Source organism: Ciconia boyciana, chromosome 6 (assembly GCF_034638445.1).
Source record: "Ciconia boyciana chromosome 6, ASM3463844v1, whole genome shotgun sequence".
NCBI lineage: Eukaryota > Metazoa > Chordata > Aves > Ciconiiformes > Ciconiidae > Ciconia > Ciconia boyciana.
In genome coordinates, this window is record NC_132939.1 from 12,615,486 (window position 1) to 12,633,370 (window position 17,885).

Here is a 17,885-nt window from a genome sequence, read left to right on the forward strand (position 1 = left end):
ATCTAGGAGTGTTAGTTATTACACTAAGACTTCACACTATAATTTCTAGAACTGTTTTATTTTTTTAATCTATATTTAAAATGATGCTGGGTTTTAGGTTATAAAACCCTATTATTCAGTGCAGACAAGTGTCCCATAAGTATTTGGAGATGTTCAAAACAAAGAATTTCAACAAGGACTGCTAGAGTATAAGGCAGTTCTGGGATGGATGTTTAGTAACATTTCTCCTGAACATGGATGTGAGGATGTAATCCATCCTTGCTGGCTTTGCTAATACTATCAAAAGTATAAAACAATCTCGGAATGGACTGGTGGTGGTGCCTCAAATACTCAGTATGTTTAACAGGATGAACAGTTTTACTGACTCATTGATGAATTGTGTCATTATCTCACCTAGCCGTAAAGAATATTTAATTATCATCTAGGGAGATTTTCAAACAGTAGTTGAAATGACCTTGAGGTAAAAAAGAAATCACAGAATCATAGAATCATTAAGGTTGGAAAAGACCTCTAGGATCATCTAGTCCAACTGTCAACCCAACACCTCTATGCCTACTAAACCATGTCCCGAAGCGCCACATCTACATGTTTTTTGAACTCCTCCAGGGATGGTGACTCCACCACCTCTCTGGGAGGCCTGTTCCAATGCTTGACAACCCTTTCAGTGAAGAAATTTTTGCTAATATCCAGTCTAAACCTCCCCTGGCGCAACTGGAGGCCATTTCCTCTTGTCCTATCGCTTGTTACCTGGGAGAAGAGACCGACCCCCACCTCGCTACAACCTCCTTTCAGGTAGTTGTAAAGAGTGATAAGGTCTCCCCTCAGCCTCCTTTTCTCCACGCTAAACCCCAGTTCCCTCAGCCGCTCCTCATCAGACTTGTGCTCTAGACCCTTCACCAGCTTCGTTGCCCTTCTCTGGACATGCTCCAGCACCTCAATGTCTCTCTTGTAGTGAGGGGCCCAAAACTGAACACAGTATTCGAGGTGCGGCCTCACCAGTGCCAAGTACAGGGGGACAATCACTTGCCTAGTCCTGCTGGCCACACTAGTTCTGATACAAGCCAGGATGCTGTTGGCTTTCTTGGCCACCTGGGCACACTGCTGGCTCATGTTCAGCCAGCTGTCAACCAGCACCCCCAGGTCCTTCTCTGCCAGGCAGCTTTCCAGCCACTCTTCCCCAAGCCTGTAGCGTTGCATGGGGTTGTTGTGACCCAAGTGCAGGACCCGACACTTGGCCTTGTTGAACCCCATACAACTGACCTCGGCCCATCAATCCAGCCTGTCCAGGTCCCTCTGCAGAGCCTTCCTCCCCTCCAGCAGATCAACACTCCCGCACAACTTGGTGTAATCTGCAAACTTACACTCAATCCCCTCATCCAGATCACTGATAAAGATATTAAACAGAACTGGCCCCAAAACTGAGCCCTGGGGAACACCGCTTGTGACCAGCCGCTAACTATATTTAACTCTGTTCACCACAACTCTCTAGGCTCGCCCAGCCAGTTCTTTACCCAGCGAAGAGTACACTTGCCTAAGCCATGAGCTGCCAGTTTCTCTAGGAGAATGCTGTGGGAGACAGTGTCAAAGGCTTTACTAAAGTCCAGGTAGATAACAGCTACAGCCTTTCCCCCATCCACTAGGTGGGCCACCTGGTCGTAGAAGGAGATCAGGTTGGTCAAGCAGGACCTGCCTTTCATGAATCTGTGCTGGCTGGGCCTGACCCGCTGGTTGGCCTGCACATGCCTGCTGAGCGCACTCAAGATTAACTGCTCCATAATTTTCCCTGGTACCAAGGTCAGGCTGACAGGCCTGTAGTTCCCCGGATCCTCCTTCTGGCCCTTCTTGTAGATGGGCGTCACATTGGCAAGCCTCCAGTCGTCTGGGACCTCCCCTGTTAACCAGGACTGCTGATAAATGATGGAGAATGGCTTGGCAAGCTCCTCTGCCAGCTCCCTCAAATGCATAAGTTCTGACAGAATCTCTGTCTTTGGAAAAGAAAAAACCATAGACTACAGAGAACGTAAAATAAGTCAGGAAAAAGGGATGACTTAGATACCTGCTGTACTCTGTCCTTTCTGTTATAGAACGAAAACTAATAATTAGGCCTATTTGTTGCAGGCACAAGGTAATTTAAGGTGGATGTTCTTATTATGAGTTTTGATTATATAGGGTGGTAAAGAAAGAAATGCTTGAGGTAGCAGTGGGAGAGAAGAAATAACATATTGAATGTTAGCTTGGATAAGACCTGTTAAAATGACAAATCCGTGCACCTCCTACAAGAAAATCCCAAAACGTTTTATAAATAATAATGAACCAAATCCTTGCAAGGTAAGTGATGATACCGTAATATCAATGGATAACTGTGCCTCAATTTGAGTCAGTTGTGCAGATCACTCAGTGAGTCAGCCACAAAGTCAGGAACATAACCTCAAGCTGAATTTCTGGATTTACTGAGCCTGATGCCAAAATCTGCTTTTACAGTCATGATCTCACATTCAGTATCATAACTCCCTCCATTACTTGCCTAGACATCAGTCTCAAAAGTAGTAAGACTGAATGAGTTAACAAGCATGCTAAAGTTAGCTCGCTAGATGTGCAGTTTATAATTATGTCCTCCTTTGTCTATCTTTGATAACAGCAACAGCCCTTAAACCAATATTTCACAACATAACTGTGTCTCTTAAATCACCAGGAGATCGCAAGCTACCAAGAGGTACATTATCTTTGGAAATCCACTGTGAATCCAAGCAAAGGTCAACAAGTCAATTTTGTGGGGTTTCTTCTTTTGTTTTGTTTGATATATTCAGGTTTAAGGAATTCACAAAACAAAAATACACACAAATGTCAAACCAAGATACTAATCTGATGCCTTTACAATTTCTGAATAGTTCATTTGAATTCATTTTGCAGTTAATGTTTTCAAAATAACTCATGTACTCCTCTTCGACTCTTTAAAATAATTCAAGATAACCTTTGCTTCAAAAGATATATGCTCTAGACACTGACTTAGATTGAGACCAAGATTATTGATTTTTCTTTCTGGAAGCTTTGTAAAAGAGAAAAATGACTACTTACCTCCTAAGGTTGTTTAGTAACATGATATTCACATACATATAATACAAATAATAGCTATACGGGGGATTCTTCTCACTGGTCCAGAGGTCAGGGTTAAGGCTCTTGTCAGAGAACATATGGCCACTATGTTTGGATTCATCATCAACACTGTCAAAGCCAGTCACCTGGTGGGAGAAGAGATTCGCAGAAATCAGTGTTTTCAAGAAGCAAACTTCAACGTTTCTTAGTCTTGCTTCAGGACTTGCTTGTACAAAACATCTAGTCCTCTTTCTTAATTTCCCTCCTTATGCTAGCAGTCCTGCTGCTCTGCCCTCCTACCATGCAGATAGCAGGAATAAAATGTTTTCTCAAAGGAAGTTTCACCCATTTTTTTTCTTCTGAGACAAGTAGGAGGCCCAGGTGCACAAAAGCCCTCAGACTCCTGTGGGGAGCATAGGCCTGTAAGACTCCCTCAAATCCGGATTATAATCCTTTAAACTCATCTGCTTTGTTATTTGAAAAGCAGCTGAAGGCCAGAGGCTCCCAGGAAACCTCAGAGTTCTGATTTGGGGCATACTCAGAAATGCCTCTTTTAATCAATCACGTCCCAGCAGCTACATCCCCACCTCTCTCCTGAGTCCCATCAGGACCTACACAATGCTTCCTTTCAGTTGCCTCCTTTTTGGAGGCCAGTCCCAGAGGCAAGCTCAAAGTACACATCCTGGATTACGACGTTCCTTCTGCACAAGAGTATGCGAACGTTCTTTTGGTCATTCTTTATAGAGAGGATTACTGAGAGGACAAATAAATAGCTGTTGAGCCATTTCAGAGGAAATAAATGGCAACTATTTAACAAGAGGACCTTACCCAGGCTTTTATTAAATGGTTTTATTTTGTTTTAAACCCCTGACATACAAGTAATCTATGGAAGAGGAAGCTGTTTTAGTGTCTGGAAACAGCTGTGGACAAACAAAATTTATGAGCAGGAGAGGATCCATTTCATGTGAGACAGAAAATCCAAACATACTTACATATTTGAGGAAAAGGTGCAGTTCTTTGTGGTCTTTGGGATTGATTGTTGCTTCAAACAAAGGTACAAAGATGTTCTCTAACATCTTCCCAAAACTAGGCAGAATATTTTTTGACCTAAATATGTCACTGAATGGGGAAAAAAAAATATACACAGTTGTGACCATTCTTTAATCAGCTTATATTTTTCCTCCACTTTCATATTTTCTCTTATTTGTGTATATTCTACAGCTTCAGTTCTACCAGGATTCAGAAATTCAAAGTTTATGTCAGGGCAGGGATTGTCTCTGTGCTCTGTTTCCTGCACTGCCTGGCACTCTGCTTCATCCAGGCTCTGCTGAAGCTCCTGAGTGCTCCAAAAATAGAGACAGTATGCAGGGGTAGATGCTGTCTCAAGAACAGTGACCCTGTCCCTTACAGCAATCCAAGTACTAATAGGGGAGGTAAGGAATTACCTCGCGTGAAAGATTCTGTTTTCCAAAGTTGTAACTACTCCAAATGAAAGCAGAATGTTCTGCTTTAGTGAGCCTCTCAGAAAAGAGGGACAGTACTTCAGTGTGTCATTAAGTGCATGACTTAATGGAAGTGTTGACTCTACTATGTACGTAAGAAATTGCTACGTAAGAAATTAAAGGAGAGAAACTTTCTCCCTAATGAGAAACACATTCTGGGGGATATATGCGACCATGACAGCTCTTTCTCTACTCATATTCCAACTATGCAATTTCAAAACATGAAGCTCAGCTATTAAGGCTGACAAAACTATCATGGGAGACTGTATTACAATATACAGTATTAGAAACAAAGAACCGTTTAATAAAGTCCCAAAGGATGCTTAAAAACTAAGAGAAAACTGATAATTGATTTAAGCTTGCAAATCAGCAATCTGGGTTGCATTTCCAAGTTCACTGTCATTTAGTCACTGATCTTGAGGAAGTTTGATGATAACAGTTTTACAGAGCATTTTCTAGTCCTTTATGGAATTCAAGAGTTGATTTCATTACTAAATTGTATTTTAACTTGCCTTTGAATGCAGCTTAATTTCACTCAGTTCTAATTTTTTGTTTTAGCATCTTCAGACTTACAAATCATTCACAGTAGTTTTGAATAGCTTCATAAAGAGTAGATTCAAACCCCATCTCCTGTCTTCCACCCCCAGACTGTCAGGAAAACTGCAGCAATGGTCAAGAATAAATTTCCCAGGCTGTTGCTTATAAATAGAACTACAGGACAGCTCATAAAACATCTAAAAAATAGCAGAAATTAAAACAAATCATTGGTATGATTTCAAACTATTAAAATTACCAGAGCTCCTGATTACTTACTAGATTCTGGGAACCTGAATTATCCAGCGCATATTAGGGGAATAAACTTTATGCTTAATGAACCATTTTGCCAAGTTCAGCCATTCATCTGGAGACCGTCCATAAATGGATAAGCGGGGTTCTGTATACTGGTACTTACTTTCTTCTAGTTCACGGGCTACTTCCTATTAAGTGATAAATATATTTGCTTTAATATGGACACTGAAGATCATTTGCAGCTAGTAGTATATTTATCATTGTATTTTCCTCAGACCAGACATAACTGTATTGTCACCCTTTAAAGATAAAGGGAATCTCTTGTCTGCTAATCCATTATTTTATTTTAGGCATCTATCTCGGATAACATTTGAGTATAACTAACTGTAACACCTAGATTTAAAGGACAATATTCTTGTGCAGTTATTACTAACACCTTTGTAAGACGTATGTTTAAAATTGGTAAATCAGAATTAAACTATAGTAAGTGACTACATAACATATGCAGACCAATGGAGAATCTGACCCAGAATCCGTGGTAGTAAGCAATTTTAAGGCTATTAATTTTAGACAAGCACTTCTATACATCTAAAAAGAGCTGACATCTAGTTCATGAAAACTACTAATTCTTTTGTTGTAAGAAATTAATTTGAAGCCTGTGCATGGGTGTGCAGATACAGATTTATGCAGAGGCGCTTCCCTAGCTCCTCCTTCCCTAGCAGCTACCGCTAGCCAACTACATCCTAACAAAATACTAAGCCAGTGAATTGACCCTTGGCTGCTCTCCATTAGTTTGAAACTGCACACAACTCTACTTTGAACTCATACACCGGTTATGTGTATGATTTTCTAACTCATAGGATTATTTAGAAAGCAGCAGTGGTTGACTTAGCAGAGGTCCTTCTCTGATGAATTGCTAGAGCAAGCCCAGTACTTGGAATCCCTTAACCATAGTGTTGGCTCTAGATACAATTATGACATCACAAACCTTCATTTCTCTACAGCTGGAAAAGCTTGAAACTTATTTACCTTGACCATACGAGCAAAATATTCACCACCAATGTAGTTCTCAGTTTTCAAATACAAGTCCCTCAGCTCACTGGCACCAACTGGATTGTACTTGGAATTGAATTTGTCAAATCTATGAAATGTTTGACGATCCTGGAGAAGAAAAAAAAACCCAAATAACCATGATTTTAAGTACACACAATAGTTTATAAATTAAATTGCCTAGCAATAAAAGGCACAGAAAAGAAAAAGCCTATGCTAACTTACTTCAAACATGCAAAGTAATGCCTGAGTTCAAATTCTGATTTAATAAGTTATCATGCAAAAACTGTAGAAACCAGAATTTCACACTTAGAAAGCTTAGCTTTTTCTCATTTATTTTGTCATTTTAATAGACTTACTGCATGGACATCTAAAGAGTCTACAGTGAGGTCGTAAGGGTCCATGTGAAGGCTTTCGAAGACTTGCTTTAAAGTCATCTTCTTTCCTTTTTTCTCTGCAACAATCCTGTCGGGCTCTGTTTGATACGTGTGCTTAATAAACCTCAGTAAGTGTTTCTGGTTCATGCAAGCAGCAGCATGGATATGAGTATCAACCTGAAATCAAAAGGTTATTCACGCTCATCATCCATATACACAAATTAGCAAAGTATCTATGTCAGTGACAACAATGACTACAGCCTTCTAAAATATTCCTTAAATAACAAATGGATTAGTGCCTAAGGAAGTCAAAATGTTTCAGAACCCTGAGATTTTGGTTTTGGAGGAATTATTCAATAATCAGAACTATAAATAAAATAGCCCTCAATTAATAGTTTCCTATTTAAATAAGAAAATTTTCAACAAGTTGAGATACATTATAAGTGCCAATCACAGAACATGGGTTCAGATTAAATTTGATACTTCCTTAAAGGACACTGATCCTTTAGTATCCTTTTATTTCATCCATGAATCGATGATGTCTTTCTAGTTATAGACTGTAGTTGTAACCATCCTCTCTGACTGAAAGGACCTGGAATTCTCAGCCATTTCTAAAAGCATAATTAATTTTTGTATTTCAACCACATGAAACATCTTAGGTCACTAGAACTGCAAAATCTACACGTGAGAGATTTTGTCACTATTTTTTCCAAGTTTATTTATAATACAGCAACTCATAATGGTGACAGATATTTCAGTTTCTTCAGATCTCTTCACACACTAAGGGAAGTGCAAGCTTCAAAGAAGGGCTGAGAGGACTCCTTCAGTTTTTTGGTAAAGTCCCATTTAAAAAAAAATTACAAGAACTAAATGGTTTCCACAGGTATGCTTTTCTTTTGCTCAGAAGCTTGCACTGCTATTTGAGCAGCCTATATTAGAACACAATCCAAAGAAACTACTGATGAGATCTGGGGGTTTGTTTGTTGATTTAAGTTTTCCCTTCAGTATGTGTAATTCCTTACATGCCTCCAGCAGGTATGTAAAGCAAATCCCTTGCAGTTCCCTGCAGTCAAGGATTTATTATCTTAACTACACCAATAAGGAATAGAAGAAAATCAGGTATATTCCCCAGCTGCTTCTTGTTTGAAAAAGCAGGTAATACTAATTGCAGGTCCTAAGGACCAAGTACCCAAAAGGCAAGAATAGGCCTTAGCTAGGATAACGGCCTTAAGGAATTTAACAGCACAGCAACAGCCAGTGTGTGGAGCAGCAGAGCTGCTGCTGCAGGGTCCATTTGCTTTGAATTTCCTTGAGAAATTCTGATCGAACAACAAAACAGCCCAATGCATGTCCTAGGCAAAACAATGAAATTACTCTGCCAACAAACTCCTACCAATTTAAAACCAAAACAAACCAAACCACTGTTCTGATTAGATTTCACAGCTGACACATGAGCAGCACAACAGCCCCGGGGACTGCTTGACAGACTCTGAAATTGCCTTTAAGGCCAGACTGCCAAATTCTAGCAGAAGCAGTTTCAGCTCACCCAGACGCCACAGTGCTGCAGCCTGTCTGCTAAGCTTCCCATTTTCCTCCAGCCCAGGCCCTACCTGAACATAAGATGGCCGTGAACACAGGGATGTGGTCAGAAGTAATCGCCAACTGTCACTATTTCTAACATCTGCCTTGTGCACCAACTGCCTGGTACTGGAGACAAGTCTTACAAGACCAACTGGCAGAATGATTCTGCAGAAGGAGTAGGAAGCAAGAGAATCAGTTTGTAATACAAGTTTCAGGATTATATGTAACAGGGACAGGATGGTTCAGATAAGTCTAAAAAGCACCACACTGTACTGTCTTATATATTGGTAGGAGATGGTTTGGAATTATAAGTAACACTTTACATGAAGTCTTATGTGAAACTGTAGTGGAAAGGGTTGCTCTAACTCCTCATGCAGAGTAAGAAAGGACCTTCAAAGCAGAAATAAAAAATAATCTTGCTTCTGCACAACACTGGTAATGCAACTGTCAGAATGCACCCAGATTTGCTGTCTACATTTGAAAGTTTAAAAAACCCAAATACTGACAACATTCCCAAGAAATGTCACAACAGGAAATAGGAGCTGGAAAACCCACACTACCATGTGATTGTAAAAATGAAATTTATTTGGCTTTCAAGGTGCAATTTGAGAGTTAATTTGATCAACTGTATACAGGTATTTGTACATCCAATAGACCATGAGGCAGAGAGGGGGCTTTTCAATCTCACAAGCAATGATGTAACAAGATCTGAAGGCTGGATGCTGACATTAGATACAAGTTCCTAAAGATACTTAACTACATTGGAACAGTTTGAACCCACTGCACTGTGGTTTTTAAGATGCAAGTAACTAGCATTCCCAGGGACATGCTTCCAACAAGAGCCACGTAGCCTGTATGCAGGAAGTTGCACTAGAAGGAACTGTCAGATAAACCAGCCATAAGGAGTCACTGAACCTACATCTCTGCAAGGACTCTCATCCAGGACTCTTCTGTCCCGGAAACTGCAAACATGGACACGTACAACGTGAGACCAGTGTGTTCCCCTTCGCATAGTGACTATGTCTGCAGCTTTCAGATTCCACTAACAGAAGCAGTTGACATCCTGATCTGCTTTTAAGGATCAGTAGGAAACAGATCACAGAGCACCTGAATAAGTAACAGCCATACTCCTGCAATGTAAACCTCAGCTTATGCTATGACACACAGTCCACAGAAACGCCACTGTTTTACTTGGCACCTGTAGTCATTTAATTTGCAGTTTATACATACAGAAGTTGTTGCAGCCTTCTAAGGGTAAATCTATCTCCATGTGAATGTTAATAGCATAACTCAAGACCAGGATATAAACTGAATCCTAAACATTAATTGTTAATCACTGCCTCATTCAAATATGCTAGACACTTGAAAGCTAAATGAAAAAGCAAGAAACACATTACTGTCTCAAAGTACACAACATGAAGTACATTACTAATGCACAGTAAACAATGCTGTGTCTAAAATAGTAAAAACAGCTCCGCTTAACATATTATTACACTCCTCCAAGTACTTGTATAGACATTTGAACCCAAGTGCATTACATATATGCGTACTCAGGTTAATAAACATCTTCTGTTTTAGAAACAAATGTTGTTTACTCTAAACTCTTCCTGGACCAGCGAAATACTACAAACTACTACGCTTGGTCAACTCATATGGGAGAGTGAAATAACAGTTAATAGATGCCCTATAATATCTAAACATTGAGGAAAAGCAAGTCATAAGCATAGAATACCAGGTATAGGGAACATGAATAAGTGTAGTTTATTGAATTTCAGAATGCACTAGTTCCAGTGGTGGCTCAGCTACTGGAATTAATGAGTCTTGAAAAAAAACAAACCAAAACAAAACACTTCCTCTATTTAAATCAACATGAATTCACTACTGTTAGGAGGGCAAGGACAAAAAGCAAGGAGACATTTTGTTTCTTTTGTTTGCTTGTATGCAAGGATTACGTGACACAGTAGTAGCTGCATTTCTTTTAAAGTCCTGCTTCCCTTTGAGAAATAATTCTCTCAAGTGTGCCTCTGCAATTCAGTAAGCTCCTGTGAAATCTTCTCCAGTCACCACAAGCATATCACACATAGCTCTAGAGCTGAGCTAAACAAGTCAGGCTTATTCTCTGAGAACCAAGATTTTCCTTTCTTTTTCCTCCTCCTCCCTCTCCCTAAATATATTTATTTCCCAAGAGTAAAAAGACTTTCCTGGAGTCTCTTTCATGCTTTTTCCAGAGAATATGCAGTATTTTGGCTACCTTTTTTAACCACCCAGTGTATTTTGACTTTTAGGTAAGCAGCAACTTCAGTAACAACAAAAGTCTTACAGAGTATCACACAGCTTTTTCTTCATTGATTTTTTTAGAAGCAATGCAACTTTTTGGAAGGTTTTAATGACTTGAGCTTTGACCTACCCTAGTACATAATTAATTAGTGTGTATACTTTTGTGCATTTTCACAATTCAGGGTGCAATCCTATCTAAATGAAGCATCTAAACACAGAATCCTTAAACATAGATTATATGGTTAGGGATTTTTTTATTATTATTTTTTTTATTTGAAATGTTATCATGCTAAGAATTTGTTACTAATTTCATTGCTATTTATTACGAAAGCATCTACTAAAAGAATTTTAACAGATTGAGTTCATATAAGGGTGACAAATGCCCCCTTTACCTCTTCCCTCCCCCCAAAAAAGACAAAACCAGTCCCATTTTAAGCTGTTATTATTTTGTTCTTCATACAATACTGAAGTAAGCTGAGGCTTTTCTGGGCCGTAAGTAACAAGCCCCCACCACAAGGTCTATTTGCTTCTATTTGCAAACATTCTGCTTGCGTTTCCAAATTTGTTACAATGCCACTCCAGCCCAATTTCTCCTTAGTGGAAAAAAACTTCAGCTGCATGCCCTTAGCCAAATTGCCTGTTGCAGTTCTTATTCTCCCCTCCCCCCAGGAGGAAACCTTTTACTAAGGTCACATTAATCTTCAATGAAAAGAAGAAACACAATGACTGAGAGAAGCCTATCTTGGAACACATAATATGCCTTCAGTGAACTCACCTTTTTAACAAATGAAAACAACTGTTAACACAAAGGTTTCCTTAATTCTTTTAATACCATCATCTCATTCAAGCAATGGTGGACATCAGTTTTCTTGCAATTAAAGGATGGTAGAACTCCCTTCACTCAGCAATTCTCCATGTAATGAAGCCAGCCTGTCTTCCTCTGCACCTTCTCAGTTCAGGCTAGCCCTATCCTTTCCTTATTGACCTGACCACCTGCCATTCTGTCTGCAGGCTTTGTGGATGAAATGCGTGTACTTCTCAGTCAAGATGGTTACATCTGTGTACAACTTACAGCTCGAAGGAGTTCCCATTGCCCTCCAAATCACATCTCACCAGCACCAACTTCCCTAAACCACTCTGCCTCCCTCATCTTCCTGCATTGCTTCTCTGTCCTTCCACTGTCTCTCAAATCTCCACAAAACATCCATCTCAGATCTATTTTATGGATGCTTATCTGTGCATATCAGAAATAGTGTTGCACTGAATTAGGCATATGCTCTAGGTTCAGAGAAATAAGTGATAAATACAGAAAAAACAAATGCCAAGGGCAGCCCTTGTAATGATACTGAACTCTTCCAGTGCATAGATTAGTAGTATCCAGAGCTGCAAACTACCTGATTTTCTAAACATATGCACTTTAATTCATAAATACTTCTACCCCAATAACTATGGGCTTCATGAACTTGACACTGAATCCTCTGCAGCCTTTACTTCAATGCTGTATTGAAGGGAAATCATTCCACATCCCACTGCTAGATTCCCTGCTCACCAATATATTCATACTGCATTAGCTTTTCAGATAGGATGCAACAGCTTTATACAATGAACTTGATTCTTTCCTTTCAGCTCTGTAACAGGTATGAGCGGCAGAAGACACAAAATACTGTGCCCTAGGGTAGTGCAGTAATGCTCCTGGCAGCCAAAACAGTCCCTAGAGCTGGGCAGAGCCCCTAAGGAGCTTGTCAAATCCATACTTATGCCATCCAGAGCAACGCAGAAACCAGGAGACAGGAGATGCGAATCCCTATGTCACCAGCTTCTTGTTTGGCTGCACTCATTGCAAAAGGCACAGAATCAAGCCTTATAATGTTTGTATTCACACAAATACAGAAATACACTGCTACGAAGAGAAAAAATATTATTTTTCTGTTCTTTTAATTACTAAAAGAAAGGACAGAGGAAAAGCTCTCTTTATGGTCTCTACAGAATTTTTGCACTACAATGATTGATGGCTTTCCGCCTCATAATTTCGTGCTCACTTGCAAGACTGAGGGCTGACACAAGAATTTACCTCAGCATCTCTGCAAGACAGGAGAGGAGAAGTAGTATACACAGTGCTTTGAAAGCACAAAATACAGCTTTACTGCCAGTTAACAGTGGTAAGGCACCACTACCTGTAATGCTAATGGGTGCACAGAAGCACTCCTGTCCTTTGAATATGATGCTAAACCATAAGTCTTCCCATTCACTATCACTTTTGGTTTATATGATGAAACTGAATTTCATCACCACATTCAGTAAGTAGCTACTGGGGAGAAAAAAAAAAAAAAGGAAGCAGCAACCTCAGAATGAATCAAAGGCCAGGGAAGTTAAGGTATAGATTCACTGTTCACTCACAAGGCTTTTAATCATACGTTTAAAAAGCAGACATCTGTTAATTTCATTCAGTATTTTGTGAGATCTATAGAATTTAAAGGTATATAAACCCACTCTAACTTCCCTTCTTAGAAGTAAGAAGTGGTATTTCAACCCTGCGGTCACAAACAAAAGCTAGAATTTACTTCCGTTTTGTCTAACCAATACTTTTAAAAAAAAAAAAAAAAAGCAGTTGCAACCATCTAGACCAAATGGTATGTCACAGCAGGAACCAGCTATTGCAACACAGAATTCAGCGGGGCTGCATAAGCCACTCTAGAAACTGCATTCTTCCATGCACAGTTACCCTGGCCTGAGCCAAAGCTCTGCTGCCACACGAGGTTAGGCATCTGAGCTAGTGAGTCTGTAGGCAGCAGAATATGATGTGTAAAAGTCACTTCTATGACATATCCTCAGGTTTGGTTTGCTGACACACTGAAATAATGGCGAAAGAGAGAAAGGAGGCTTAGGCTGTCATTTTTTTCATCTTTAGAAAACTCCACCAAAGCTATTTGCAGTGCAGAACACCTGCCAATGCAGTACGTAGATACACGTCATAAAGGTAGCAAATACATGTTAGGTAAACAAATACCTTGGCTTCACCTTTTTTTAAAAAAAAAAAAAGGCAACAACCTCCCCTCTAGAAAGAACAATAGAGACAAACCAAAGTTCCTAATAACAAGAACAGCTCCAAGACCAAGAAAGCACAGTAAATGCCTTCTGCAATTAGCAAAATTTTAATATAAGTAAAATAATATTCAGGTGTAGGTCCTTTACTTTGGAGGTGTATTTCAGCTAAAAAACTGAACTATCAGCTCAGAATTATCTGAGGCTGTTGGGCACAGTGGTCTACTGGAATCCCTGCTCAAAAAACCTCACATACTTGCTTTGGAAGGCAGGAAACCCTAGTTTTAGGCTTTCCTGCCTAAAATAAAGGCTAAAACTCAGTTCTGAGTTTGTGTTCTGTAAAGCTAAAGTCTTATTACTTAATTTCATGCTTAATGCAGGCAACCCAGGAGTTATGTGGAGAATCTGTGTTGACTGCACTTTGCTATCCATCAGCTGGAGAACGTGAGAGAGCCCTGCTGATGGCAAACTCAAGAGTCTTCTCTAAAGTTAGCCTTCTCCTACACAGACAGTTGTCCCCCTCCTGTGGGGAGCCAAGTAGAGCCAGCCACACTGTCTTACCACCTGTGGATTCTTGTCTGCCTAGAGAAATATTTGCCTGGTTATTAAAGGGCAGTTTTCTAGTTCCAGCTTGATCAGTGCAAAATATATCTTTGGTTGCATTCTGGTTAAGTCCAATATGTAAGATATACACATACATTTCCCGTATTTAATGGGAGCCTTATCTTGGGATTTGTTAAACAGATGAGCTCACTGGAGGAGAACTCCTATTAAACCAGGAAAAAAAGGGGAAAGGGGGCAGGCAGAAGGGGAAAAAAACCCAGTAACCTTTGATTGTCATGCCAACGAATAATGCCGGCCAGCCTTCTACTGTACCTTTCTAAATGCAGTAATACATGTTCGCTGATTGACCTTGCCACTACATTCATAACTGTTTTAATTTTGGCATTTTCCATCAGTTACTTTGGCTCTTTAATATAAGCAAACAGATGGTACCAGGATCTCCACACTAGTGTCTGAGGGATGTAATAGACAACTTCACTAACAGCTCTTTTGGGAGTTGAATCTTATTTCTTGCTTTCCTTATGAGCAGTATGCAGTTTAGGATTGACTAACAGAGAGACATCCTGAAAATATAGGCCCTAGAAGTGTCTGTTTCATATTGTAAGTTTCACTGCTGATACTGTTATTAGGGAGGAAGCACTTCGGGGAAGTTACAGATCCAAACATTACTTGGGTTAGCAAGACATAGGGAAAACAAGATTATTTGGGGGCTTACAGGAACTCTATCTACAATGCAGTTTACTTTCCATAGAGAGTGCTTCATAAAAATACTACTTGTAAGCTTGCTTCATAAAAGTACTACTTTAAGCAAGATTAACTCTGTGCAGCAAGATTTTTTAAAGCAATAACTAGCAGTAGGAATTATCTCTGCCAGAGAAGAGCAAGCTTGTTCCTGCTCTCTTGAATTTGGGTATTGCCAGAGGGGAAGTGATGCACACTTTGTGCTTTTGAACAACATGAATCCATTTGTAGATTGGCTTATTTAATAGTGGATAATTAGAAAATAACTAAGATATGCCCAGAGACACTGAACATTTGCTTTTAAATCAACAGCTGAACTTAGCAACTACAATCCTGTTAATTACAGCTTCTCAGTAATCAAATTGATTGTCTAGGCAGTTACCCAATCCACACATCTGTCCTTCGCACCTCTCAGTCACCATGTGTTTTATTATTAACGTCTCTGTCAGCTAGTGAAGTGTTTTTTCTGATTGTGGCATGGACTAAATATCTTGTCCAGGGTTATGCATGAAAACTGTCAAATTAGGAGTCAAGTCTCTGCCACTTGAGTCCTGCTTGAGGGAATTAGCTAATAGATCCTCCCATCCAAACACTTAACAGATAAAAGTATGAAATTCATTAGCATTTACCTAAGAACCCATCTGCCTCTAGCCTAGCGATAGACAGGTGTACATTCAAACACTTTTGTTTAGCACATTTTGTATTTGACAGTTTATTACCACAACAGTAGCAAACATTCAGTAGTCAGCACACTGGACACTATAGAGAAAAGCCAAAAGGACTTTTTGATGTACTAAACATAACAAGAAGGATTAAAGTATTGATCTAAACCCTGAAGTTACAAAATAAGTCCTACCTCTTCCAGTTGCATATAGAAACAATGCAAAATGGACCTGAAGTAGTTAAAAACACCAGCAACAATTACTGCTTTGTGAAGAAATATCACCTATCAAACTGAAGCATTATCTCTCCAGTAACTTCCTCTTAACTTCAGGAAAGGGAAGCAAACGAAGCAGCATAACACTGGTGCTTCCATGCTTTGAAGAGAATGCAGCTCTCTTGCATGTGAATGTCAGGAAATGAAATCAGCTCCTCGATTTCCCTACCTGTCTCCTAATTACATCCCAGCGTATCTCAGAGGCAGCCAAGAATATAACTCAAATAACAATCTTTTTACTTAATATTTCACAGACATTTTTTACCAGATACTGATGGCAGCATGAACCCTCAGTTCAGTTTCTGTGGGAGGTTTTCTTCTGACATGTATTTAAACACTTATTTTCAATATGAAATGAAATTTTCACCCAAAATCTATACTGCTGTTCCTACTACAGTGTAGTATGACTTACCTACATGAAAGCGGGAAAATGCACTTGACTGACTTTAAATGAATTAATTAAAATGAATTAAACCTCCATGCGGATATTTTTATTCACAATCCAAGTGAGCTTCATTTGATTAACTCTGTTTCACTCCTTTAAAGCAATCTACATACAATTAAGCCCCTTTGATTCTGAATAAGTAGACAGATGAGTTTAGCATAATCCATTTAACCCACTTACATTCAAGCTAATTGTCCTGGAGTGTTCCCATGTAGAAAAATGTTAATATTCTTAAAATAACACAATTCAGCTGAGTGGTATGCACACACCGCTTCATGCAGATCATCTACACTACACACAAGAAAAGCAAAATTGCTGGAACTCGTACTAAAAACCATGTCATGCCTTTAATCCTTTCCACACTTACCTTTCTCACATTATAAAAGTCTCGATGGGGATTACTCTTTAGTTCTTTAAATTCTGACATTTCATTTAACATCTCATGTAAACTAAATTTAGATTCTAAGAAGTTAAGCCTCCGATGACAATATGTTTTTCTGTAAAAGAAAACACAAAAATTAACTGTAACACAAAACTATTTGTATTTCAAGTTCAGAAAGAACTTGAAAGTTTTCACAGTAAAAACATTTTTTTAATGAAGACCAAGACAAATCCATTCTCCTTATCCTACTGGTTAACAAATATATAACTCAATATCCAATGATTTCAGACCAAAGTTATTAGTGAAACCTCAAACAGAACTCTACATAACCATGTTATGTCCGTTAAGTTGTCCAAGTATTGTTATCACTGTATCTGTGCATAAACTGCAGTTATTTTAGTAATGATGACCAGAGAAAGCATAAAACCTATAATAAAATGTGATGTCAATTGCCACTACTCTGAAACTATACCTCCAACACAGCAGATGACCTCATATATGACAGAAACAACCTGTAATCCGGACTTACTCACTATGGAAATAATTTTAAAATATTTTCCCAAAGTTTATTTGCTTTTTCAATGTGAATATAAGAAGTCAAGATAAGATCCAATATACTTTCGTTTTTATGCCTTAAAAACACATATATTGTTTAGAAATACATTTTTACCAAAATAACTTCTTTTGCTCTTCTTAGAAAAATCATGCTTTTTTTGTCCTGCTTGCCTACTCCTCTGTCTTCACTTTGATCTTCTGTTATGTTTCTCATTCTATTTTTAACCAATGACATGTTTCTTCTCTTCACCATCTGTCAATTCTTACTGAATCTACAATATTTTTGTAGCACTATTAGTGTAATAGCCTTCTTTTTTCTGCTTTATTGTTGACAATCTCTCCTCAATGGGACACAAATCCCTTTATGGATTTGAAAGTCTGGTTCAAACACAGTCTCATTGCATCTGATACTGATCAAGACCCATTTGCCTGCTGCAGGAAGTCTTTGTTAGGTTATGCTATTATTCAAGAGACCGGAAGACTGAGGAGTAAGGGTGAGATTTCACCAGTTTAAGAACAGTAAAGATTAAAGAACAATGGGTTCTTGATC

At 39.0% G+C, this 17,885-nt stretch overlaps 1 protein-coding gene across 4 annotated transcripts in view; it reads right to left on the reverse strand.

Moving 5' to 3' along the window:
• The window catches only part of AMPD3 (adenosine monophosphate deaminase 3), a 37,132-nt gene that overhangs the window by 8,154 nt on the left and 11,093 nt on the right, over positions 1–17,885 (reverse strand). For 3 of the 4 annotated variants that reach the window (XM_072865755.1, XM_072865752.1, XM_072865756.1), the window contains exons 6-11: positions 16,766–16,895; positions 6,794–6,988; positions 6,414–6,545; positions 5,409–5,572; positions 4,086–4,212; positions 3,076–3,239 (exon numbers count right to left, since the gene is read on the reverse strand). In XM_072865755.1, the coding sequence (XP_072721856.1) occupies positions 3,076–3,239; positions 4,086–4,212; positions 5,409–5,572; positions 6,414–6,545; positions 6,794–6,988; positions 16,766–16,895 (912 nt within the window). Of the gene's footprint in view, positions 1–3,075; positions 3,240–4,085; positions 4,213–5,168; positions 5,330–5,408; positions 5,573–6,413; positions 6,546–6,793; positions 6,989–16,765; positions 16,896–17,885 lie in introns of all 4 variants that reach the window. The other variant, XM_072865753.1, reaches the window with a different exon arrangement.